The following is a 27,899-nucleotide window of genomic DNA, read 5'->3' on the forward strand; positions in this document are numbered from 1 at the left end:
ATGCTGTCCATATGACTTTGTTTTCATAGCGGGAATAATGAGTAATAATGTAAATTTAAAAAAAGCTGACCATCTTAGAGAGCTCTTCTTTTGCTGTATAAAATTTCCTGTGGGCTCTTGGCTTCCATGGTGTCTCAGAGTCAGACAATTTATTATAATTGCCCCAACACGATATAACTGTTGATTTGATGACGTGTTGTTAAACACCATACCATTGTTTTACTGTTTCAAGCCTTGAGCATGTGCATGGAAAACAAAACTTTTCATTCACTAAATGTTTTATTTCTGTATAACGACTTGCTAGCGAGACGCAGTTACGTGGGTGAGTACATTTTCATGAGAGCTGACATTTTATGTGTACATGAGCATTAGATTGATAGATACCATTTCATACATATACTATGACAGGCTTTTTAGTGCTGCTGTAAAATCTGAGGACAAATTGGGAAATTTATAAAAATGATTGCAAGTTCAAACAGTGTGAATGAATGAATGAAAATGTCTGTGTTAAGGTATTCTTTTAAGATGATTAAATTAATTTTTATACATGTAAAAAAAATTGGGATAAATAATAATTGCTTTTAATAACTCAGAAGTTGATGCCTGAACAATGTATATGTATAAAACTGTACATTATATCCGTGTGCATGAAAATGTAAATTCATTGATTTGTTCTATTCACTTGTAGATGTTTTGAAATGCACTTGAAACAGAATATTTCATTTTCTCTTTCTAAATGTAACATTTAAAGAAATGCACAATTTGATACTATTTTATCAATTTTTAAAGTCAAAATTTATCATGATTATTTTATCAGACAAAATAAATCTTTTTTTACAGACGTTAATTATATAGCTTTTCCTGAGAGTGTATCTGCCTCTTGATTTCCCCTCAGTTAATTGCTAAATATGTAATTTGTGCAGCTACTAATCCTTACATGTGTTGCAACTGTATTGTTTACATTTTATGTTTTGATATGCAAGTCCAATTTACATACATGCATTTCTGAAAAACAAATTGGTTTGGTTTACTTCAATAATGAAATAAATCTATAATTGACTGAATCAGGAACACAAAGGTTTGGGTCATTAATAGGTTTCCCAAAAATGGCATCTGAACCAATCTTACAACTTGTTTTTATCAATTATAAATCTGGCATAAAGAGGTGGTGATTTTCAAAGTATGAATGAAGTTTTACTCAAATTTCAGAAAACAATTCAAAAACATTTGCAGTGCATAGAAATGTTTTCATGTGATTTTATTTGTTTCAATAAGCTAATCAAGACCATGTTGCTGTTAATTTCTTAAAGTTCTGCATTTGCAAAATGATTTTAAATGCATTGTCTTTTGGATATTATTCCTGCAAAACCCTTTTAGAACTGCATGCATGTTGACTATTGTTTAATATTGACCCTGCTGACATGACTTTGTGACTTAGGTCATTTTCTAATTTATAAATTCCAAGCTTTTTACAACTACTGCACATTCAAACTCCAAGTGAAGGATTTTGTTTTTTCCCTCTCACCCTAATTATTGGCATTCAGATTTCATGTTCAAAACAAGTGACTTTTGTTAAATAAATTTAAATCAAATCTTTTTTACTCCAGTAGTTAAAATTTTGAGAAAGGTTAATAATTCTGCATTACCATGTTTATATTAAAGTGTGCCTTTCAGATTCATTTTAGTAATCATTGTACATTCCAAAATTACTGTCATACATTACTTCATGCACTCAATATTGAGTTCGCAAAAGCCTTTAAGTTTAAAAAGTAAGATATTTAAATAATTTAGGGTCTGGGTTACATACTATGATATCACATGTAAAAAATGTATTATTTAGCTATGGTTTTCAGTATGTATAGGTCTCTCATGATATTATAAATATTAGCATTTTCTCGAAGACTGAAGGACTGCACTAGTCATAATTGGCATTGTAATATCAGTCATCACAATGTAGATACAGTATTACCAACATTATAAAACACTATTCAATGTTGAGGAATATCATACCATTGGAATACCATTTTATTCTATAAAGTTTTCTCAAAATTCACATACTGTAGTTAATTTTGTTATAAAGACTGGTAGACATGATCTTGTTACTGCCTCACATCAGTTTTATGTTTTGTTACCATAGTTATTTGTGCACAATGAATGTCATGCATTTCTATTTCCTTTTTTGGGTATAAATTATCAAGATCTAAGGGAGCAGTATTTAGATGAACCTTGATATACTAATCCATCTCAATAAAATGTTTATAGCTTTATGTCAACATAAAATTATTTTGTCATTCACGGAGTTGCATTATTTATTTACCATTTCTTGTGTAGACAAGAAAATACAGTAATAGTATTAACACAGAATGTATATGCATTCTTCATTGATGGATATTGTCTATGTATATATTATGGTAATTGGGGCTAGTGACCTAGATTACCCACCAAAATTCTGACTTGATTTCAAAACTAAATCTCCAGGGTCATGAATCATGCAAACAAACACTACAATGAAATGTCATACAACCTGTTACTATAAAATATGCAGGGTAATGATGACAATTTGCATAATCAGACGATAGTTTATAGTTCTTAGTACATTAACTCATTCAACAATCTTATTTGGGTTGTAAAACACAGCTTTCTTTCTGACAAGACGATGGCTTTTCGTCTAGATGTCTTTTTTAAGGCTACACTTCAAAGTGGCAGAGTCCTATAGAAAGCACATTGTCCATCTGCAAGTCAACAATTTACTTTCTGCAAGATAATTTCACTGGAAATTGTTGGACTTCAACCACATTTGATTTGGAGTTTTATGTAGATTATACTAGATTTTAATTTTCAGTCTTCTTAGTTCTTATTTCAAGGAGTTATATCCCTTGAAGCCATGGGGAGAGAAGGGATTTATTTTCTTTATTAATTGTTTTTTTCATGATAAAACTTTACTTGGAATGGTTTAATTTAAACTAAAATTGGTTTGCAGCTTTTTAAAACCTAGAACCAGTTTGTTTTCTAGTATTTCACACCATTGTTGCCAGTATTCCTAAATTTGGTTGTCACAACTTTACTGAGGATATGTAGATTGCAACTCATTTTGACATTCTACTTTATACTGATTACATCTAAGATGATTTTGATCACTAGATTTCCACCATATCTTTAACAGAGTTGTGACCCATGATTGCCCATATTCCTAACTTGGCTTTTCACAGCATAACTTGCCATAGATCGTTGGAATTCCAACAAATTTCTTTATTCTGACAAGATCTGAAACATGTTTTATTTCCAGGATTCCATGACTTCATTTACTTATTACCCACACTGCTTGTATTCCTGACTTTGATTTCCACAGTACTATTTTACTACGGTTTGTTGGCACATGTCTTGATATCGTGGAGATATTGAATGGTTTAGATTTTCATTGTTCTAGGTCAAGATTTATTTGAGTTCTGGCCTCAACTGCACATTTTCTTAACTTTGCTTTACCAACATCAAGTTATCAAGGATTGTTCAATTTTGCGAAGAACCTGGCATGGGAATAACATATGATAGACACTCAGCACTGTTAAAATATAATCATCTCCACACTTAAACCCTTTGGTTTAGAGAGATTTTCTTTCTTTCACAAAGATACCAGTTAGCCTGAACTATGGAAATTATCAATATAAAATAAATGTTTTATGCAAGGATAAAATTTTTGTTTCAAATATATTGGTTTCTTGTTTATTATTCAACATGAAAAGATATTATATCAAATAAACTTTGAAAAGTCAGAAACATTTTTTTACTTTCTTATTTTTCTGAAAATAATGCATTTTTACAAATCTTAAATTAGAAATATAACAGATACACTGAAAAAAATCTACATTAATGGCATGTTCATTCTTGTCCAATTCAAATTTTACTTAACTGACTGTAAAATCATGCAAATAAATAAAATTCTTTCACTGTCAAAACCAGGGAGTTCCAGTTACTTGGTACATGTCATATATCAATGACTAATTCCTGAATATTGTATAACAAATTTGGCATCAAACTTTATCCTTAGGAAATCTTTATCAAGTTTTATTCCAGCTCTTAATGCTATCATTTAAACAAGTTTTTGCCCCTGATTGTGTCTCCCCCTCCCCAAATTTTTTTTCTGCAACAAATCTTTTCTAGGATTGTTGGATTACAGCTATGTTTGACATGCAGCTCTAAGCTGATGGATTAAACTATGTTTGACATGTAGCTCTGTACTAATGGGATTTAAATTTTGCTTAGTTTTCAGATGTTATGGCCAATTTGTATTCACACACCCCTTCTTGTTTCCACAATGTTCTACAGTTTTAGGCTCTGCTGAACAAACTAGCCAGTTGGGCACTTTGTGATGACATCACTGCTAATAACTAATGTTTAAAGAATACTGTAACTTGTTTTTTGTTGGTTTTTTTACCATCAGGAGCAGATTCATATACAAACTTGCAATCAATAATGCCAGTTTACATTCTAATTGCATATATTTATTTATGACAAAAAGCCTATCAATGTTTTCAGAAACATTTTATGGTGGTTAAGATATGGGAAAGCTGTGTGACATGGAATGTAAATCTCAATGAAACTAGAAAGGTATTTGATATGGAATATAAGTCTAAATGAAATTAAAAAGTAATAAAATGACTGAATGCTTGAGTATCATAAATTTCTGCAAATTCATAAAAGTAACAAAAATAATTTCAAATACCAGAATATTAAAAAGTTTTGCTACAGCCATCAAAATAATATTTTGGGCTGTCTGTCAGTATGATCAGAATTTTAGTTACTTAATTCGTAATTGCTTAAATGGATAATTACAGGTGAGTCTCAGGTGTACACTGTGGGTCAAATTGGGCGATTCAAAGTCGTTAGTACCAAGCTGTCCAAAACCCCAGGCTCTGCACAGATTGGAGTGATATCAGCTGAAAATACAGTCACAAGGCTCTTAGGTAAGACACACAAGTGTGAATGGATAGTTTAAAATGTTCCCATTTCAAACACTCTCTCGTCAGAACATTTTGGATAATTAGAGAACAAGTACAGTGTTACCATACACGGTGGGATACAATTCTGAAAGAGATTCTCAAATGCATGAAAATAAAATATTCCTTTGCCATAAAAATTACTGCCTTGTAGGAGAGACAGCCTTTTATTGAGGTAGTTTATAAGTAATATTAATATTAAATATTTTAACAAAATGGGATCCATAACTATGCCTGTCTTATAAATGGGACTCTATACTGATGGTGTACCATAATAACCATTTCAAAATACAAATGTTCTGCACAATGATCATACACTTTTTCATTTTCCATTATATCCTTCTGAAAGTGAGAAACCTGCGAATTCATGTCACAGATTCTAATAAATAGACTGAGGACTCCTGAGTGAAGAGTCCAGAAGTCCTCATCCTGAAACCCTGTTGAGATCCTTGCATGTTCATGCCAGAAAGATACCTAGTCTTGTCACATCAGGGTGCATATCTCAGACATATAACATTTTTGCATCAAAGCTTTAGCTTAATACTGCATCTAATTCTGAAGTTATATGACTTATACAATATTTAACACAGGACCTTATTTTGTTGTGGCAGCTTCTGCCAGAAAAGTGATGCCCATATATCACGATTCAGAAGCAAGGTGAAACCTTGCACACAAAACACTGTACATTTAGAGCAATGACACTTGGAAGGAGGGAATGTGGGTTTGCTATCTTTCAAAAAATTGATTTATGCAAGTCTGAACAAATTGTGTATTATGAGTGTAAATTAGATTCTAAGTTTATGAAACTGGTTAATATTACACTATGGTGCAGGCAGCAAGGAAAATATTGTAATCAGTTATTTTCTCCTTTTTAAGTCTAATGAATAACATTTAATGGTACTGTGCCATATAACAGTGGAGACTTTCTTTTATACCATGTCACAATTTAACACTGCTAGAGTTATTCACTGTGTAGTATTTAACTTGTCTTATGTTATTTTACGATGTTAACAACCCCATAAAATGTGAATATTATGTTAAAAATGACAATTAAATAGCGTAAAAAAATGGAAAGTTTTCTTATATCATCCCACAGGAACCTTTAGCAAGGTGGAGCATGTGCTGCTAGTGGGAGTTGGCGGTGGCGTTCCCCACTATGTAGACTACTCCAAACATGTTCGACTCGGAGATGTGGTGGTTTCCTTGACAAATAGCAAGAACGAGCCTCTGTATATCCAATGTCAGAAGGTAGAGAAGATTGGCAGCGCCAATGGTTACACTTACAACACAAGCTGCTGGGACAGTGCAGACCGAACACTGCAAAATGTGGTGAGCAGTTTGCGGGATATCACCAATTCATCAATTCATGCTCTGAAGCCATGGGAACCCAACATTGAGCATGGATTAGAAGTCCTCTGCAGTGAGGAATCAAACTTTCATAGGCCCTCATTAAAATCAGACAAATTATATTACACTAAGCCCGATGGAACAACAGTACAAGTGGACCACCCATTACCAACAGGCCGTGCTGCTTTAAGTCACAGAGATGGTCAACCAAAGATTCACTATGGCGTAATTGGAACTGGAAAATTAATTGCAAGAACAGACAATCTGAAGCGAGACTTTGCCCAAATGAATGATATCAAGGCTTTTGATGTGGACTTTTCATGTGTTTTAGATTCTTTGGAAGGGAACAGAAATGATAGTTTTCTGATCATTCGTGGAATAGCAGACTACCAGGATGGTATTAAAAAGGAGTGGCAACCATATGCTTCTGTTGTTGCTGCAGCCTATATGAAGTCACTGATAATGGCGATGTGAGAAGAAATCAGAACCCATCAGCAAGCTTATAAACAATTAAAACTATAATAGCACTAGATTTGCTTGAATATTATATATACTGAACCTTTCTTATGTCTCTCTCTCTATAAAATTGTCACAAATAGACATTTTTTCCTTTTTTTAAATTAAATGTATCTAATCATTCAGGCACTAGTAGTGGATGTGTGCATATTTATGTGTTTTGCATTTGTGAAAAGAAACAAACACCAGTAAGAGCTAATTATGATAAATATCTTCTACAACAAAGTAAACTACAAAGCAGACCTCTCTTCATGCTTCTGTAACAAATAGTAAAAATTCATGCACAAATTTTAATTAAAAATGAGTCAAGAAAAATCATCAATGTTTTTGTCATGGATGCTGCTACTTTTTATTACTTTGTGGTTCTGCAACTTGGATCTCCATTTTCTTTATATAAATGAATGCAGATTTGTGCATCCATGGTCAAAGATCAATATTCTAATTTTAGTCTTTCTCCAGCCAGTGAAAATGCACTCATGTTGACACCTTATACAATTTTTATGAAGATCAGGTCTCATCTGCCAAATATGCAATATTTTATGCTTACAAACTGATGCAAAACCTTAACCACTAAATCTTTGAAGTCCATATTTCATACTGTTACTACACAGAACACAAATAGTCATAAACAACTGCATCTATGCCAAATGTCTGCCTTCAAAATAAAGTTAACAATTAACACGGTTTTCATCTTTGCTCTTTTACTGTTTCTATTTAAACTTAGGAAAAGTTTGCTTTGTCTGTGGTTTGAGAGTATAAATATTTTGTTGATGTTGTAATTTGTACCCTCCAGTTCTTGAATGCAGCAGTGCTGTCCTTTATGACATGAGAATGGCAAGTCCTCATCGTATTGATATGAAAAGCAATAATCATGTTTATCAGAAGACTCACATTATAATGACCAAGTCCCTTTCCAGCCATTCTGTAAAAAGCCCTAATGTGTCCTTGAAAACAAATCATGCATTTATCTAAGAGGAACTATCATACCTGTCTTATTGTCATCAAATCTGCGTGTATAAATGAAAAAAAATGAATACAGAATTTTAATCTATGCTAATGTTTAATAATTATCATGATCATTAAAACAATTATTCATATTTTGCAAAAACTTATATTTCTAGAAATACAAAGTATACATACTATCCTCTGGCATGTATATATAAGACAAGAAATGTACATGTTTTGAATGACTAAAAGAAATGCAATTTTCCTTTCTAAATGTTTTTAATTCTGCACTCATTTAAAGACCCCTATGAAGAAATGTGTTTATCAATTACATCCATAGATAGCAGTAGCATGTATACTGGAAACATTAATATATATATATATATATATATATATATATATATATATATATATATATATATATATATATATATATATATATATATATATATATATATATATATATATATAAAATGTTGTGAAAAAACATCCATACCCAAGAAATTAAAAAAGGTCAATAATACTCGTCATATGTATCTGATTGTTGAATTTTATCTTGATGAGAATCATCTTTTAAAAACACCCAGCTGATTTTTTTTCCTTCAACATTGTAACACAACATTCTGGTCAATGTTCCTGTTCATCTTTTTCTACAATCCTTTCTATATACCAGTCTGAATTTTGTGCCATGAAAATGGCACTCTCAAACTTATTTAAATGGATTTATATTAAAGTACTACAACAAACATACAACAATTTCCAAGCAAAATAGTTAGTTTCCATTGCGAACACTCAGTATTTCATTTTCTTATAATTGCCATCATCATCCTGGTCATTCTTTCTTTTCTGAATAATATTCTGAATTTTCTGCCACTGTCTATCTAATTCAGCTTTCTCATCTTTCGGGCCAGCTCTCCTAGTCTTGCGACCATCAGCCATCTTGACTCCATATTGGAATGCAGCCCTGAAAAGCACATTAAAGTGCAAATTGAAGCTAGAATCAAACACTGACATATTCTATGGATCCTGAAATACTCCGTCAATTTAATCTCACATGCTGATAAGAAAGAACACTAATTATTTGTACCTTTCTGAATGAGACAGCAAAATGATGCTAGATTGATGACAGTAACATTATCACTACTATGTCCTGCCTTTGCTGTAATAACTTATGGAACGAAGTCCTGTTTCTGACATAATAAAACATACTATCATTGCCACTGGTACTTGGTTTCAAAACTCAACCACTACTTAATCATTTTAAATTCAGCTCAAAGAATAGGAGACATAACTTCTTTGTTACACATATTTTTCCAAAACAAAATCATTTCTGCTTGATGACTGTTCTTATCACAAAAAGTAAAGCAAAAACAAAATCATACAGGAAAAATCATCTTTTAAAATGAACAAATAAGTTCTGATTACTTAATAATTGGATGAAGTCACTGATAACTAAATATATATTATGTAAATAAAGCTAGTGATTCAACATGTCTAGATAAGTTAAATACTTATAACAAGAATGATATCAATGATAAAATTATGAACATTGAGACCTGAACTGGAACTGGTGACTTACTTAGGCATAGCTTCTTTGTTGGCCATATAATCACTGTACTCCTCCTGTGTGTCAAAGTCCCAGCGGCCGACTGGCCCCTTCTTGTTGCCCTGGTCCATCTTGGTGTAGTCCACTTCATCATCTGAGTCATCAATAGCATCTGCTGCCTCCTCCATACTATATTATAACAAGATTATGTTAATTTCCATGTCATTTATGATTGTATTATATATATATATATATATATATATATATATATATATATATATATATATATATATGTATGTATATGTATGTGTATATATATATATATATATATATATATATATATGTATGTATGTATGTATGTATGTATGTATGTATATATATATATATATATATATATATATATATATATATATATATATATTAAAGTTAATTTTCTCTTGTGAACAATGGGAATCATGAACATATTTATTCCCATGGCAAATGAATGAATAAAATCTCTATGCTGTGCCTCTTTGCAAAATAATTTTGTAAAAAAATAGGTTTCTACATATTACGAGTAAAATGGCCCCAAAAAATAACAAAAAGGTCTTCAGTGAAATTTTAATAAATTAAATTAATGTTGATTTTTTAAAACTAATTTCATTGCATTTTTTAATTCATAATTGCCTTAATTAGAGGAGAATATTATATATTATTTAAAAACTTGCAATATTTTATGCCAGCAGAAATCTGCCCATCTCTATGTCTTGTGTCTGTTTGCTCTGGCATCATAAAGGGTCATTAACTAATGAGCTAGGCCATGGGGATCAACTTAGAATTGAGTTGGAGCTTCAAGGTCCCTGCCAGAAATGATCAACCAGTCTAGATTGGTGAGTCTTTTTAGTATCATGCTTGGCTTCATATTCAAAATCAGTGATTAAACAAATCTGATAGCAGAATATAATATCAAAAACATTCCTCATGGCCCATAAAGAAGCAAGTCATACAAGTAAACAACAGCTCTGTGGAATGTTGTGTTATAAATTTGCTCAGTGCTATGTATATTCAATTAAAGTTTTCTTGCAAAACTTAAATGGAAATAATACAGACCATAATTCCTTTCAAATAACTGCTGCTGCCAGACAACTGAAACCTGCATCTCGTCATTAGCTAACCCAGGCTTGGATTAATTTGGTTTGGTGTGTTTTGGCACAGCAATACAAATAGGTTATTTAGTGCCAAAGCAATCAGAGTAAGGTGACTTCTTTAATCATACATCACGGTAGTGGACCTAGGCTGGTCCAACTTTAGGATCTGAACTTGCACTCTTTTGGTCACAAGTCTAGGGACTGCTCAGTGGCCGAGTAATTAGAGCATCTGCCATGGATGCAGGAGGTCATGGGTTTGAACCCTGGCTGAGCCATATTAAATACTTCTAAAAATGGTACTAACACCTGTCTTACTTGGTGCTGAGCATTAAGAGGTTAGTTTTAGGACTGGTTGGCCTGGTGTCAGGATAATATGACTGGGTGGGACATCATGCTACATGTCTATGGCATGATGCCCCAGTGCTAGACATCACTTTAAACTTCCACACTGCAGACACTGTAGCGATAAGACTGGAAAATTGTTAAAGCTACGTTAAAAATCTAAATCACACACACAAACAAGTCTAGGATGGTAGCTACTGAGGGACTGCAACTCCTGCCTACATTAGTCATATAATACAACATTCTGGATAGTTTATCAGGCCTCTGCATACATTAGCCACCTGTTACATGCTGGATAGAGCATTGGGCTTTTGCCTACATTAGTCACCTGTTACATGCTTGATAGAGCATTGGGCCTGTGCTTACATTAGCCACCTGTTACATGCTGGATAGAGCATTGGGCCTGTGCTTACATTAGTCACCTGTTACATGCTGGATAGAGCATTGGGCCTGTGCTTACATTAGTCACCTGTTACATGATTGATAGAGCATTTGGCCTGTGCTTAGATTAGTCACCTGTTACATGCTGGATAGAGCACTGGGCCTTTGCCTGCATCTGTCACATATTACAATACACTGGACAGTGCATTGGGTCTTTGCCTACATTAGTCACCTGTTACATGCTGGATAGAGCATTGGGCCTTTGCCTGCATCTGTCACATATTACAATACACTGGACAGTGCATTGGGTGTTTGCCTACATTAGTCACCTGTTACATGCTGGATAGTGCACTGGGGCCTTTGCCTACATTAGTCACATGTTACAATACACTGGACAGTGTATTGGGCCTTTGCCGACATTAGTCACCTGTTACATGCTGGATAGTGCATTAGGGCCTTTGCCTACATAGTAACCTGTTACAGCATGCTGGCTAGTGCACAGGGTCCTCCATTTTACAATGGTGTTACATAAACTGGGCTTTATTTTCTGTTTATGTACATGCTTGAAATTTTTTTGTGCCCAATTTGAGATAGTGAAAATACTGTATGGCAATTTTATAAGAAAAGACCAAAGAAAATGTTGACATACCCAGGATAACACTCTGCATAGCTGTCTATTTCAGTCTTGGCTTTAAGCTTCTTAATTCTCTCTTCTTCACGTTTGGCACTGGCTCTAACACAACAGAATTTTAAATTATAATTGATTCTTGATAAATGAAACAACTTTCAATATAAATAATTGTCATAATAATAGTCTAAGTAAAAAAAAATAATAGTTTTTGGACTTGTCATAACATAAACTTCCTTGTCAGTTATAGCCATATAACAAATTATCTTCCTTGTCCATAATTCATTATAAAATCTCCTTCCATGAGTTGTCCGCTTTGGTGCCCAGTGGTAAGAGTATCCGTCTCAGATGCGGGAGGTCATGGGTTTCGACCCAGCTGAGTCATACCAAAAACTTAGGCATGCATCATTAAGAGGTTAGTGTTAGGACTGGTCGGCCTGATATCAGGATAATGTAACTGGGTGGGGCATCATGCTACATCTCTGCTAGATATCACTATAAACATAGCAGACATGGTAGCGATATGAATGAAAAATTGTTCAAGCTATGTTAAAAATCCAAATCATATACACACAATCCAAGAGTTGTTGTGACTTTAAACTTATCTTTGATATTGTTGTAGATAAATTCTCATGAATTCTGACCAATTAATTTGCACAAAATAGTACACCAACATATTGATAAGGATTAGTCAAATTTCAAATCTGCATACAAAATAGTATGTATGTATGTATGTATGTATGTATGTATGAATGCATGCATGTATGTATGTGTGTATATATATATATATATATATATATATATATATATATATATATATATATATATGCAGTGTGACCCTGGTATAGCATGCTCCGTTATATCACAAATTTGGATATAACACGGCTGTGGCGTGGCCCCCAAAATTTCACATACATGTACTTTGGTCAAGAGATCGCGTATGAATAATAAAAGACGAATGTAGCGTGACTCCTGAAATTATATATATATGTATTTTTCTCTTACATGAAAAAGTAGGTTTTCTTCTTAAAAGTATGAAAGGAAGCTGCTAACTGGATATAAATTTCACTGAAATTTATCTATAGTTACGTAAACAAAGTCTTTGTCCATACTGACAAACCATCTAAACAGTGCATTGTTATATCACAATCTGCTTATCTTGACATTCAGCATGAGTACTGTATGTTGTGAAATATCCACTTTTTTTTTGTTGACATTTCTGGTAATGGAGATCAACTGGATGAGGCATTATCTCATAATCTCATAATCTATCTTTCGTCGCTTACTAGTAATTATTATATTTACACAGACTGACATCTGAAAGTGGATGGTGGTAAGTAAAATTCCTCTTCTTTTCTTTCAGAATTAAATCCTACAGAACACTCACATTTTCTGTAATAATCCCTATCATCAGACCAGAAGACCTGCATCTCTATTGAGCGCTCACCTGTTGTAAAATTTCTGGCGCATGAGAGAAAGGGAGCATCACGCTTCTACCACAAATGTAAAAAAAACAACACATCTTACTTATTGGTTTTTTTCAGTAGACAGGGAGGAACAACAACTTGAACAGACCAAATGACAGCTAGTTCCTTTTTGAAAATGTACCCAGATAAAATAGTTTGCTGAAATTTCAAGGGAAACAGATTACCTTTGAAGCACTGATTGTTACGAAAACGTACTCAGCAAATGGAAAAAACATCAGTCTCAATAATGCAATAAAATTATTTGATTTTGCCGCGACAATAAGAAATGGGGATTTGTTTGGTTCTCCAATGCTGTCCTTAAGCGGTAACTTCAATAACGCATATACCTTTCATCAAAGAAAGGCGACTACAATCTTCAATAAAAACAAAGAACTTTTCTTCGAAGGAAGTCAGTCCCAAATATAAGTAATGTAATCTAATGGATTTTTGCATTTTATACCATGACTGGACCATGTTAAGTGTGCTGTGAAAGTTTAATTTTTGCAGAGAAAATGTTTATGCTTACGAATCCTACCAATGGCAGCTTAAAATGCAGACTAACTTTTATCGACTTGGGATGTAATCAAAGGTAAATGTGCATCGCCATTCATTACATGATTGTGCAGTTTTTCCACTGAATTTAGACCAATATGACCTGCAACAAAACTGTTAAATATTTTAAATGTGTGTGTGCATATTTTCGATGGAATCACTTGTATTCTGGATTCAATGTACATGATGAGATTTGCGGGCGAGTACACAGTATTGATACTCTATTCATGCTAAACATTAGACATATATATATATATAAACAGTATTGAAGTATATGTACCAATTTTGTGGTTCTTTAAATAAAGTAAACTATTATATATGCCTAATGTTTTCACTACAGATGTATATCTCCTTTAATATGTATTGATTTAAGATGGCAACTGTGCCGATAAAGCACGTATTTTACTGCCCGCATTTATTACCTACCCCCTCCCTGCAAATGTTTTGGGGTACATGCATCATTTTCTTCAGCTAACTGACCTGGTTGCTTATAACATGGTTTGGTCTATAACATGGTAGGGTTCTATGGCTCCCAACAACCACATAACAGCGGGGTCACACACACACACACACACATATACATACATATACATACACACACACATACATATAAAGTAGTCCCACTCTGGAACAGCCCCCGTGACCAACGGCCACCTGCTTCTTATGGCTAGAATCCCTTGGTACCTACGAGTTTGCATTCAAAAGTACCCCTCAAGAATGGCCACCCATCTAACGTGACCAGTGGAGAGCATATTAGTACAAAAATGGAAAATGTTCCCCTCATGAACGGCCACTTTTTTCCCCCAAATGTATTCAGAACCAATAATTCATATCTTGACGTAAGGCAAGTAATCAGATTATCTCTATCGTCAATACATGTCTCCCAATGTCAAGTTTCCGTTACTGAAAGAAGTGTTGACTAAAGTACATGTAATACTAAGATTAATATTATATCATTGTCTATAAAAGCTGACGTTTACAGGAAATGTGCTCAACAATGTTATGATAGAGTTTTGGGCTTCACACATGTCGAGTTCTAAAAAAAAAAGAATTTGTGCATTAACACACTCACACACACACACAGAGAAATTCACCGTAAACAGATCAGGGTACCAGACAAAGACCCAAAAAATCATGTGACAACACATTTATCACTTCCTTTATGAAGAAGGCATTTCATCCACTCAACAAAAGTTTTGACTCCATAATTAAATCGCATACAGTCAGCAACATCGGAATAAATCATTACCAAACATTAACAGGTCATCACATAAACAGAGACATTATTTTAGAAGAAAGTTGGTTATTCTACTCAACGACATCAAGTGAGGTGAGGAGGGAGGACTTGCCAAACAATTTTATGTAGAAAAGACTTGAATAAATCAATTTTATGTTGAAAAGACTCAAATAAACAATTATGTATGTACCAAGATTTAAATGACATTTTTGAATGGTTTTGCAATGTGCATGACAACAATACCTGCTCGCATATCACACTTGTGCCAAGAATAAGAACTATTAATGTATATTCAATTGAAATAAGTCTATTATTATAACAAGAACTTTTAATAATTAATGTTACTTTTAAACGAAGATGTTAAAAAAAGATATTAAACGCTTTGAAGTATGTAGCTTCCTTACTATGTACATTACATATACTTCTCACAAAAAATTTAGTCTCCCTCTGGAAAGGCCACCCGTCTTATAAGGCCACTTTCCCAGTGCAGAAGGGGTGGCTGTATAAGAAGGGGACCACTCTGTGTGTGTGTTTGTGTGTGTAATAGAAAGGAATATAGTGGGAAAAAGTAATTTGGTGGTGGTGGAATGACCAGAGTATCATGACAAATATAGAGGAACATATCAAGTTAAAACCTACAAATTCCGTAATCTGAATTTGGATGGAACTGAAGTAGTTCACTAAAGTCAAAATCCAGTCTGATATGTTCTCTTTTGCATACTAAGCAACCCAATATCATACCATGTGCAATTCAGTCAAGTTATTTTTACATGTGCATGTGTCTTCATGCAAATGTGTTATTTAATCTTCCAATTTTCTTTAAATGGGTAAAAAGTCACACTTCAATGGACATAGGACCACAATGACACAGGTGTTCTGATAGTCTGAAAGGCTGGAAATTGGCATATTCCTAAAAATAAAAGCAATCTCCTAAGTGTCTGTGATTTAGTTCATACTTCTCTTTTTCCTCTTCAAGTTCTGCAAATCCCTTAAACCTTTCATTGATGGACTTCACCATTTCCTTAGCTGAAGTCAGAGTTCCCTTTTCTTTATCTTCATCCTATGAATGAAATATGGAGTTCTTGAATAAAAACTTTCTCATAAATATTCATTCTTTACGAAAGGAATAAAAGTTTGAAATTACATTTACTACAGATATATATGTGAGCTGCAATTTTTTTGCATAAGAATTGTGCATGCTCTAAATTATATAATTAAAGGCAAAATCCAGAAATGCATCCATGTGGTTCAAGTACACATTTCTCAGTCAGATAAGGGGCCATAATTCTGGTAATATCACAAAGAAAATGGTAAAAGTTTACCTAGACCTAGCGGTTCTCATTGTAAAGGCTTGTACTAAATGTGCTTTCAAATTATGAAGTCCATTTTCATTTAATACCAACAATACATCATAAGAAGTCTTCAGATGAACGCTGATATGACTTTCCAATCAGCAGGAGGAATGACAAGTTTTTATACATGGCTGCTAATGTTAGAAACCAGAACAACATTTTTTAAGACCAACTATACACAACAAGTCTTTTTTGCGACAATCCCATTCTGATATCCATTTCTGTTCAAGAGTAGCAATAACTAGATTTTCAAGATGGCTGCAGTAATGGTGATTTTTAATGTCAGATCAGCACCATTTTCATTTAGGACCAACCAGACATTATACAAAGTTTATCAGTGAAAACCTCATGTTGATATGACTATCCTTTCAAGTGGAGTAGTGAAAACAACATTTTTAAGCTGGCTATATTGATGTCTGAGCAGAACCTTTTTCATCTAGGATCAACCAGACATGATAACAAGTCTTTGAGTGAAAACTCCATGTCAGTATCAATTTCCATTCATTAAGAGCAGATACAAGATATCTGAGCTCATGATTATTTGATGACGATGATCACTCCCATGTTGAGTCATGCCAACTTCTGGACACTCTTTTCAGGTACCAAAAATGTACTTTACTATTGATTCAAACATTTGATGGCAATTGATATGCATACAGTTTGAATTAATGGAGAAATGAAAGGTTATGAAATAATTTGAGTCCATCTACAACAAACTATCGTGATCCGTTTTAAGGCCATCTGCATTACATGTTTTTAGATGCAGCACCTGATAAAACCGACTAGAGACTGCACAGATTTGACAAAACGAAATCGAGCACAAAGCTTCAGTCAATAAAATGGCAGTAATTGTATCGACTAGACTCATATGAACATCTGCTCCAGAACACTTCCCAAAAGCAGTTTAATTCAAAACGATTCAGTATTAAGCAAAAGTTAGGCCAAAGGACAACAGTCACCATAATAACTACAATTATGCCATAAAACCTTTGTGCCCTTCATGTAGGAGTCTAAGATCAGATCTAAAATTATTCATTCGCAGTGTTGGCAGAATATAATATCTCACCTCTTCTGCTGGTTTTTCAAAGTATGATCGTCTCTCCTTGTTTTTGTCGCCTACATGTTCTTTGTCTTTATTTCTTTCCCGGTCTTTTTCTCTATCTTTGTCTCGATAATCTCTTTCTCTATCTCGGTCTCTGTCCCTCCTTCCACTTTCACGATCGTGATCTCTTTCCCTATATCTGCCCCTATCTCTACCTCTATCCCTTTCATCATATCTGTCTCTTTCGCGATCCCTTCTGTCTTTCTTGTCCTTAGATTTCATGAGACCTGGTGTATAATCTCCAATTTCTCCATATATACTGAAGAACATACATATATAAAGTAGATAATAACACATCTCTCATATTAAGAAACATTCCCGACATAGATTAATTTTATAATACATATTCTTACCAATATTCTTTAAAACTTTCAAGAAAACGTCTTAAAGAACTGTATAATATAGTTTCTTACATTTTTATAGAGAAATAAGGAACCCAAATTTTCTCATTTTATTAAAATGAAAGTAAACAAACATGTTAAATGTAATTTTATTAATACAGATTCAAGGCAAATGTAAAGCAAACTATGCTAGTACATTCTTTAACCTCCCTTTCAAAACCTAAAATTACTTCAATGATTGAAAAGACAAAAAAGGTTCTAAAAATTGCATCATGCATTTGATATCTAAAGATGTCTTACAAAAATATAGCATTGCAAAGCTTCCAGTTTAGCTTCTCATGGACTTTGTTGACAGATATCCCAAGACTAGTAGCTGTTACTAGAAATTAAGTTAATAAAAATACTGAGAAGTATTGAGAATACTAATGGCTTAGAGTCTGAAGGAAATACAGTACAAAAAACAAGAACAATGTATTGAGAATAATGATGGCATGGAGTGTGAAGGAAATAAAGTACAATAAACAAAATCCATGTATTGAGAATAATGATGGCATGTAGTGTGAAGGAAAAAATGTACAATAAACAAGATCAAAGTATTGAGAATAATGATGGCTTGGAGAGTGAAAGAAATATAGTACAATAAACAAAAAAAATGTATTGAAAATGCTGATGGCTTGAATTGTTGAGGAAATACAGTATATTAAACAGGATCAAAGGTACAAATATACATTGTGAAATACCAATAATCATCTTCCTCGACATGGTTGTAAGCATAAACCAATATTACTATATAATTAAAAAATATTATTTTTAAATGGGTTCGTCTTTTCTTCTTTTTTTATCTTTTAACAGCAAACTGATTAAAACATTCAATAAAAAATTTAATACTTCATGAGCAGGACTAATGAGAATAATCATTTCTTCATGGGATTAAATTCTGAGTTGTGTCCCTTTACATATCAAGACATTTTTTTTATTGATAGAGAAGAGAGTATGCAATAGATTCAATAAATCCCTGCAACAGATACACACATACAGATAAGGTGAGAAAAAAATCTTTGAAAAAAAAACTAACCTGTCATCATGGCCTGGTAACTTGGATTTCTCATCATCCTTTAGCTTTCCTATAAGAAATGATAACTTTTTAGTGACTATAGACTACTTACAAATGACTCATCCATACAAACAAACATGCTTTTCAGATATATCTAAAACAGTATTGAAAAAACGTAGTAGGTAAAATGTTATGAATTTCCAAAGATTAGGAGACATTTCCATTAGCAATTTTAGACCATTAAAAAAAACCCATTAAAGTAAATTTATGTTTGCAAAACATCTAGGCCTCAAATGACACCAACTCAATCCAGTCCAAACAGTTGAAAAATGTTGACCAACGTGAAACAAGATTTTAATAGAATGAAAATCTAGTCATGTTAATTAAATATGCATATACAGACATGTAAACCAAATTTCATTTCTCTAAACTCAAGTGACTAATGTTTACGTGTACTAATACAAACTCTGTCCAAAAAAAAAGGTTAAATAAAATTTTATAAAATTTAAATATTTCATATTATGGCTAGGAAATAAAGTAAGCAGGTAATTTACATACAAATACATAAAAAGCCTACCAAACTGTTTTTGTCTACATCAAGTGGTGTTTACTTGAGATAACTGATCTGTGAAAAAAACTGAAGTGCAAAATATTCCAAATTGTAAAATATTCTAATGGTCTGAAGATATATGCATACAATTCATTTTTCTCTGTCGAGTGATTTTTGTGCAGTCATGCTAATATGATTTTAGGAGCAGACAGCCATACCACAGTGGAAAATTGTTGTTGCTGTTAATGCCATTTTTCAGTACACGATAGGCTATACATGGTGACCAGTATTAATGGTGGAGGGAGAACCCGGGAAAACCCCAGAAAGAACCACCGACCCACGAGAAGCTACTGGCAACCTTTTCACATACCCACATTGGCTGCAGTGGAAAATTATGACCAAATCAAATTTTGCCTTGAGTACCAAATGCATCCAAGTTGCATCCTGGTCAAGCAACAAAATTTTGATGACTCTGATTTACAAAATCACTTTAAATAGAGTTCATACAGATATGTTGCTGTTATTTCTGCCAAGTGTTAATGTTTACAAAAGATATGTACACCCAAGAGTAATCAAAACATAATAATCTGATTTCTTGCCAATACCCAACATCAAGTAAAAGTTTACTGATGGTCAATATTACACAACATTAAATGTAAGCTCTACTGAACTTTTTTACGACATTAGAATTACTATCAGTTTCAAATGCATTTCAGCTTTTGCTGATAAAAATATTAATTCTAACATATGTAACATCAGATCTATAAAGGTATGTTCCTACCCCCATCTGAAAACAAGGGTGGACTTTTCTAACTACGTGAGGGATTTAATGAAGAAATAAATGAAGGACTTGCATATATGATTTAATAATTGATGTCCAATTAGATACTGTTTTAGCTTGATTCTTTAGAAATTAGCATGAATCCTGCAATCACATGTCCAAAAACTGACTCTGGTAACAGTAAGGATTGGACAATGCCAGATGAAAACTTAATGTATGAGACATGTTTACTTTCAGACCCTGATAGGGTTCTGTAAAAGGACAATTACCCAAGTATGAGACAGCAAAATTGTGTCTTTACTCAGAATAATTACATTTTCTTTTAACTACCATTCACAGATTGTCACATGCTTAGATTGTAGTTGTTTTCAATTCCCTTCACATCATACAGGGCACCTTCAATTTCTTCTTTAAATAGCAATAATATGAATATCTTCAAAACAAATGCTGTGCAAACACATGATCATACATGTACTTATGAAACAAAAATATTTCTTATTTTTCTTTTAAATTTTTAAACAGGATGGGAGATATTTAATCTACATGAACAACTCTGGTAACTGGTCTGATACCTTTAAATGCAGTGTCAAGAGGAAAAGTCAACTCCAAATGACAAAGAAAAGAAATAATTTTTATAATTAATTAGTTCGAAAAGAAACTTTTGTGAAGCATTGAATAATAATACTAAAATGGTGGCAACAACAAATCCAGGACTCCAGGCATTCAAGTCATTGTCAGATGTATACTTTTGTGCAGTATTCATGGAAGCAAGTGCTGTGGGCAGTGCAGCACATTGGGAACATGGTCCTTTCATAAGAGTTATCCCCCCAAAGAGGTAACAGAATGGTTTACCATATAATTGTGATGTTTCTTGCTGCATAAAATGCACAACCTGTCTGATCTACCTGCACTTGTTGGCCAATGGCTTTTTTCAGTGAGTCTACTGTTGCTTGAAATCATGTTTAGGCTTGAATGTTCCAATAAAAGCATGTCCCTCTTCAAGATGAAATGACAGCAAGTCCCATTTCCATTTATTAAGAGGATTATCATCAATGACAGAGGCATTGTACTAAGACTGCTCCCACAGCTTTACTTCTAATTTTCTATATCTCTGCATGGACTGCTTTGAATCATTTGTCCTAGTGTTTTGATCAAACCAATATACTTCTCCCAAGTCCCATTCATCGGCAAGCAAAGTACTGCTGGAATAAAATGCAACCAAGGGACCACATATAATAAGCCAGTCCAGTCTGATAATTCTCTGACCATGCACCTTGCTACTGAATTTGATACGGCAAAGTCCTTTTGATGTGTGTTCACTTTGCCACAAAGGTAGGCATTTACTTGATACAGATCATATGGTAACTGAGGACTGGTGTAAAAATTGTCAGAGTAGATGACACAGCCTTTCATTATTAAAGATTGTGCTAGCTCTATAACTGCTCTGACTGACAAATTTCTGTTAATTACTGTTAGTTACAGTTTAGTTACTGTTAATTACAGTTTAATTTTTCCCAAAGGAGACTTCAAACTTGTTTCAAATGGTTACTGCAACTGCAACCACCCATACCTTGATCCCAAACTTGACAGGTTGGTCTTTCACGTATCATCTGATTCCAAGTTTACAATGGCTTGATCCGATTATATTTCTCTGCTTGAACATATTCTAACTTAACTTGGTGACGACAGCAAATTTTATTATAAAGCTTATTTTGTGCAATCTGTCACCTTGAAGATTTTCACATGTATCATCAGTGAAACACAGATTATTATTTTGCTGGGACAAGCCAGTCATGTGACATAATTTCTTCAAAATTCTATCCAAACAAGATATAATTTCTTAATTTTACACCAATATAGATCATCAATATAAAATGGACATACAAAGCCATTATTTCGAATAATGTGACATCAGTCCAAGAGCCTTTGTATTGATTTGGGTCAGTCTCTTGCTTCTGGTATGTATTTGCATTTTGTAAATATTGCTGTCTCTGAAAATATAGTCACTGTAAAATAGCTGAAAACTGGACCTACACATTTTGAAAATGTGTTAATATTATATATCAACTGAGATGCAGTCCAATGACAAATTTCAGGTGTCATGTATGTGTTGGCAAATTTAAAGCCTTCCAACTCCTCACAGCTATTGCCAAAAATATCCCTCATAGCCTACTGTAAACAGTGCTCAGCTTCCTGATTTATATTTACAAGATCAAAATTTCCAATATTTTAAATTATTTTCTCTACAGACAATTCCGACTCATCGTCAGATGAGTCCGCCATTATGGATGCACTTATATGACTTTAAAAGATTTACACTTTTTGTATTTTCTTTGAATGTTTTTTTTTTATATATTAAATTACACAAATGTCTATCCACTACATTTAATTTCCAAGAAAAAAATGTTCAGCATGAACCATCAGAATTTTCACAGAGACTGATACAAATATGCATACATGTGCATAGACAAATACTGGCAGAAAGGTTCATTTTATTGGACATTGTTAATTAATTAATACAAAACACTCATGGTAATGAATCACGGTATCAAACATATAGGCATGAAGGAAATCTGTGCAAAGCATACTAGGTCACATACAACACCAAAAACTTGTTGTTGACTAATCTTTATTAAAGCTTAGTCTACTGAATCTATATCTTAATTTTATTTTGCATGTATTGAAGATGTAACACCTTAAAACATCTTACTCTTACTGGCTTTTCTCTGGGGCCCTGCATTGAGATGCTGGAGCCTGCAATACCACATGTATTTGCTTATAAGTTGAGTCAAACAGCAAACAAAAAAGATCATGATCTGCCATAGCATAGTGTACCGGCAGGTCAGCGTCTACGTTGTTTGTACTACTGATTACTGCTAACAAAATGCACAGACCCAGATCTGCCAATGAACTATGCAACAGCAGATATGGGTCTGTTAAGTTTGCAGTTGGACTTTTAAGCAAATATAAATTGTAATTACTTTTCCAGCTTTTGTTCACACTTGTTGCAACCGCTATAGCTTTGCAATCCTTACACATTAATTGTATGCCATTTGAATGGTTAATTGTCTATTACAAGCATATTTGTTTTTGAAAAGATTCGCCTTTTTACAGCCAAATTGATGGAGTTATTTCCCTTTTTCATCAATTTTAAAGCAATACTAGAGCAGATCCTTGTAATCAACAGAGCACAGGATCCATTAAACCTCTTGTAATGCCAACTGGCATGAAAATTGCCTCAAAGACCTAGATGTGCATTTTATGGATTATACTTTTAAACTCCATTTTACTTGGTGTTATGGCATGTGATTTTGTATCATCAAATGGGATTTCACTTGTAACCAGCTTAGTTCTAGAACCCTGCAACCTATGATGATGCAAATTTGCTGTGAACACTGTCTTACAGACTTACATGTTCCTTAAAGTATTTAGTCTAATCTACAAGATTTTAAAAACAGAAAATTATGGCCTTGTGAAGCAAATTCCTTTCTTTACATGGTAATTTAGAATGTTCCTTGCAATCAGCAAAGTTTAAGAACCATCAACATATTACAATGGAATCTGGTATGAACATTATCTCTTAGACATAGATGTGCATTTTATGGTTTTGGTATTATCTATTCTATTCTATTTCAAAATGAGTTCAACTTCATATCTTTAACAAGATGTTGTCTGTAATAAGTATAGCTTGAAAACCATTAAATAATTTGAGACAAACATTATTTCAAAAAATGTGCCTTGTATTGGTTTTGTCTCATCTAATCCATTCTAGACATAGAATCAAACCTGTCAAAGCTGCCACTCATGGGAAAATGCAAAACTGACAGGAGTTATACACAGATTTACCTATTAAAATTTAGTTTTTTCAACAAACACCATGTACCAAATTTTATTGTTATGATTAATTGTGTTCCACACACGATGACTCTATCCTGCTCACTTTAATACATCATGTAAATGAAATCATCAGTGACAAAAATATATATGCTGATCTTAGTTTGTTCATGCTCAACTCACAAGATCAGAAGAAGCTATGGCTATTCTTTGTGCCCAATGAACCAAAACTTTCCCTGCCTTTACAAACAAGATTTGAATACTGAATGACCCGATCCTAATGAAGATGAACTTTATTTTCTCAGACAGCTTTCATTCACAGGCAAATAAATGAAGAACTCTCACTATACCCGTCACACTTATAGAAAAGGTGACTTTTATTTCTGCTGTGATAATACAAGAACTTTTCCCCATCACTCAGCAAATGAAGTGCTTTGAACGTCTTCCTAATGATAACACTGCCTCAGTTTCAAATTTGGCATAGTGACACTCTGAGTTACACTGTCAACATGACTGGAGTTATGAGTACAAGTGACATCAGAAATGCTTGCTCATTGATTCATATAATATACCTTTATCATAACAATGCCTTCCTCATGAAGCAAAAATTCAGTTTGCATAGAATGAATGATCAAAGAAGATATGCTCTAGTGACCTAATGCAGGTGACTGTTGCACACAGGAAGCTTATGGAAAATTTGCCATGGGGAATTTAAAATGGCTGTTGTGAACATGTGAGTCAAGTAAAGGTGACCATTAGGATAGGTTTGACTGCAGTTATGGCCCTTTTCCATCAACTTTACATTAGACCTTGCTTGTATTATTTCAAGCATTCCACATTATCAATTAGAGAAGTCATGACTTCTGAAAGCACAATTTTCCTAACAGTGGTTTTCTGACCATGTTCCTTTATTTAAGGCCCTTCAGAGAAAATTCTAGTGATCAGGGCACTTTATGATACACCCCTGGCAACCAGCTCTAGGCACTTTATGATACACCCATGGCTACCAGCTCTAGTTCTTTTATCAACCAAAGATAGTTAGGCACTGTAAAAGTAAAACAGAGACATTATTCACAAATATGACAGCTCAAAGGCAAATTCATTTTTACCTTTTTCCTTTAGTTTCTTTGACTTTTTCATGTCCCTCCGTCCCTGACGAAGGTATGACAGAATCTGGGTCAACTTGTTGATCACTATATCGTTTGTTGTCAGTGTTGTGGTGGCCTGTGGGGAAAAAAGATTTGATAGACAATCTCCCCATAATTTTCTTTCAAAAATGTAAGACAAAAACAAAGAAATCAGAGCTTTGACCTCAATGTTTTTTTTCCACACATAATTTAGTTCCAGACATTAGAAGCTGTTCATGGTTAAGCCATATTTAGCCAAATGGCTTTCTACATTACACCACAGGGCAGAATGTCTATAAATTTAATGCTTTCTGATTTGTAAGACCCAACTGCTGTGTTGTTTTCTTCGTGTTTGTTTTTCATAATGAATTTGAATTCACAAAGCCTCACAAGATTGCATCACATGAATAACCTCAAATGAGGTCTAATCAACACTGCAGTTTTGTATTTCATGTCTCAATTCAATATGTGCAAGTCTTTCATTTTAAACTGTAATTTTCTGGCTAATGTTTATTATACAATCCTCAATATTTAAAAAAATCTAAAAGAATCAGAAACATTTGAAACATTTAGATAGGTAATTCAAACACGATTCTGAATGCTCTCAGTATTAGGAGGTGGGCGTAGATGGGTGCAGGGCTTGTGTAGCGATTTTAGATAATTATTTTTAAAGAACTATCAAACTTGGTAAATATACTTCTGATATCATTCTGGTCTAAAACCAGCATTCCATTTCAATAAATAATATCAGCTAACATACTATAAAATGTATTATTGGTATAAATTTCTTTAAAACACAATGAAGTTATCACAAATGCAGAGAACCTACCAGGACTTTATCAAAAGGGGAGGAGCACCTCTCCCTTGTCACCAAAATAATGGGAGAAGTAAGGAAAAAAAGGGGGAAGGAGTTAATAACCATAGTTCAATATTTACTTAACACTCACTTATCTGTCTCTCTTTCTGCCTCCTCTATTCTGTTAAGGTTCTAATGAAATCAAAATCCTCAAAAGATGCCTCCTGTACCTGTGAATGCATTAGTTTGTTGATGGTTATTGAGGTTAATATATTCCTTATCCATTTATTAATACTGTTGAGAATGCCCTTTCACAATGTGCCATCAGAAGAAGCACATGCAAAGCTTACTTAGCCAATTTCAACCAGATGGGACACTCTTCTTTATGGTTGTTATGTACAATTTACCACAGGTCTTTATGGTTGTTATGTACAATTTTCCACAGGTCATAGGTACTGCCTGTATCACTGCTCCAAAATAAGATTTTGTATTAATAAGAGCTCTGCCACAGGTTCACTTTCCCGAATCAGTACTTTCTGACTAAAGCTAATATGGAACATTTTCTTATATTTTCCATGGTGCTGATCAAATGAATATCAAAAGTTTTAAATATCTTTTAGATTCTAGATAGTTTTGTAGTATAAGATACCTCAGTGCTCAATTGTTTGAGAAAATAAATGAAAGCTGAACCTTTTTTTAAATTGTCTGTATTTTAAATTAAGCTTGTTATTCTGCCTTTTATACATTTCAAAATACAGTGATTCACTGGCATGTTTTGTTTGTCCATCCAGGTACAATGGACTTGAATACATCATTTTTGGGTTCAAAATCATTCATTGGGATTTCCAGAAATACTTTATCAGCTCCAATAACCAGATATATTTCAAAACTTTAAAAATGTTATCATTGGTATCATCAGCCAGTATTGCCTGAATGAAAATGTTGTCTGGAGATGAAACATGTCAGCCATATGGGGTTTTTCTAGGTAGCACATACTTTAAACACATTTATAAAACATTCTTGACGAATATGAGGTTACAACTATCACAGAATGCTTGTTCCCGGTTCCAATGTGTGCAATAAAATTTAGTTTAACAACCATTTATGTCAAGTCAAAGTATCCAGATGTGTATCCAGCTGCCTACCTGAACAAAGACAACTGTCTTGACAAGTGCCGAGACCTCTAAAGGCTGAGAGACTTATGCTGTGATAAGCACTATAGTTTCAAAAAAATTGTATACTGCACAATGTACATTTGTTCAACTTTAATCTGCACTGTATACATTTTTAAAATTTCTGCACAATTTGCACACTCATGTGCCCTTGCAGCATCCTTGCAAATGCAACTGTGACCTCACCTCTAAACTTGGGCAGTCTGCTTTACTCCGAATTACTGTTGTGGGAATATCCATATCCATATATTCATCTTCCAGATCCACAACGTATGCCATACGACCGGGCAGAAACAGTTCATTCCTCTCCGGTGGCTTTTTCACGAAGAGTACTTGATACACCTTTCTGCCAAGCTTGGTCTTGAACTGGACTTCAGGGTCACCTTCTGGCTCACCAGCCTTCTTGTCCTTCTTGACCTCAGTAAGTACCCTCTCCATCTGCTCCTCCTCCTCCTTCTCCTTACTGCTAATCTCGGCACGCACCTTTTCCAACAGGGCATAGTCAAGACCTAACAACCAAATCAAAAGAGAATTTGTTAGTACAATAAAACCTGTTTCAGAGGACATCTCAGTACAAAGGAAACATTAGGGACATTTCATTTTACCATATATAAAGGATATTGGACAGAATTTTACAGACAATTGAGTGTTCTCAATAAACCAGCTTCATTATACAAAAGTAAGTCTAATTTTTAATAAAAATTAATGT

At 33.6% G+C, this 27,899-nt stretch overlaps 2 protein-coding genes across 3 annotated transcripts in view; one reads left to right on the plus strand and one right to left on the minus strand.

Annotated features, from left to right (window-relative positions):
• LOC149797635 (uncharacterized) overlaps positions 1-7,539 on the plus strand; it is a 55,806-nt gene extending 48,267 nt beyond the window's left edge. For both annotated transcript variants that reach the window (XM_089962532.1, XM_089962533.1), the window contains exons 10-11: positions 4,833-4,961; positions 6,091-7,539. In XM_089962532.1, the coding sequence (XP_089818658.1) occupies positions 4,833-4,961; positions 6,091-6,815 (854 nt within the window). In that variant the 3' untranslated portion in view covers positions 6,816-7,539. The remainder of the gene's footprint in view (positions 1-4,832; positions 4,962-6,090) is intronic.
• A 359-nt stretch (positions 7,540-7,898) lies between these two features.
• The window catches only part of LOC149797636 (protein Red-like), a 30,361-nt gene continuing 10,360 nt past the window's right edge, over positions 7,899-27,899 (minus strand). Inside the window, exons 6-13 of the mRNA XM_089962534.1 lie at positions 27,377-27,699; positions 25,205-25,319; positions 18,952-19,000; positions 17,500-17,794; positions 16,038-16,141; positions 11,848-11,931; positions 9,382-9,537; positions 7,899-8,766 (exon numbers count right to left, since the gene is read on the minus strand). Of these exons, the coding sequence (XP_089818660.1) occupies positions 8,595-8,766; positions 9,382-9,537; positions 11,848-11,931; positions 16,038-16,141; positions 17,500-17,794; positions 18,952-19,000; positions 25,205-25,319; positions 27,377-27,699 (1,298 nt within the window). The 3' untranslated portion in view covers positions 7,899-8,594. The remainder of the gene's footprint in view (positions 8,767-9,381; positions 9,538-11,847; positions 11,932-16,037; positions 16,142-17,499; positions 17,795-18,951; positions 19,001-25,204; positions 25,320-27,376; positions 27,700-27,899) is intronic.

This window comes from Sinohyriopsis cumingii, chromosome 6 (assembly GCF_028554795.1).
Source record: "Sinohyriopsis cumingii isolate HCF-2022 chromosome 6, ASM2855479v2, whole genome shotgun sequence".
Lineage (NCBI taxonomy): Eukaryota > Metazoa > Mollusca > Bivalvia > Unionida > Unionidae > Sinohyriopsis > Sinohyriopsis cumingii.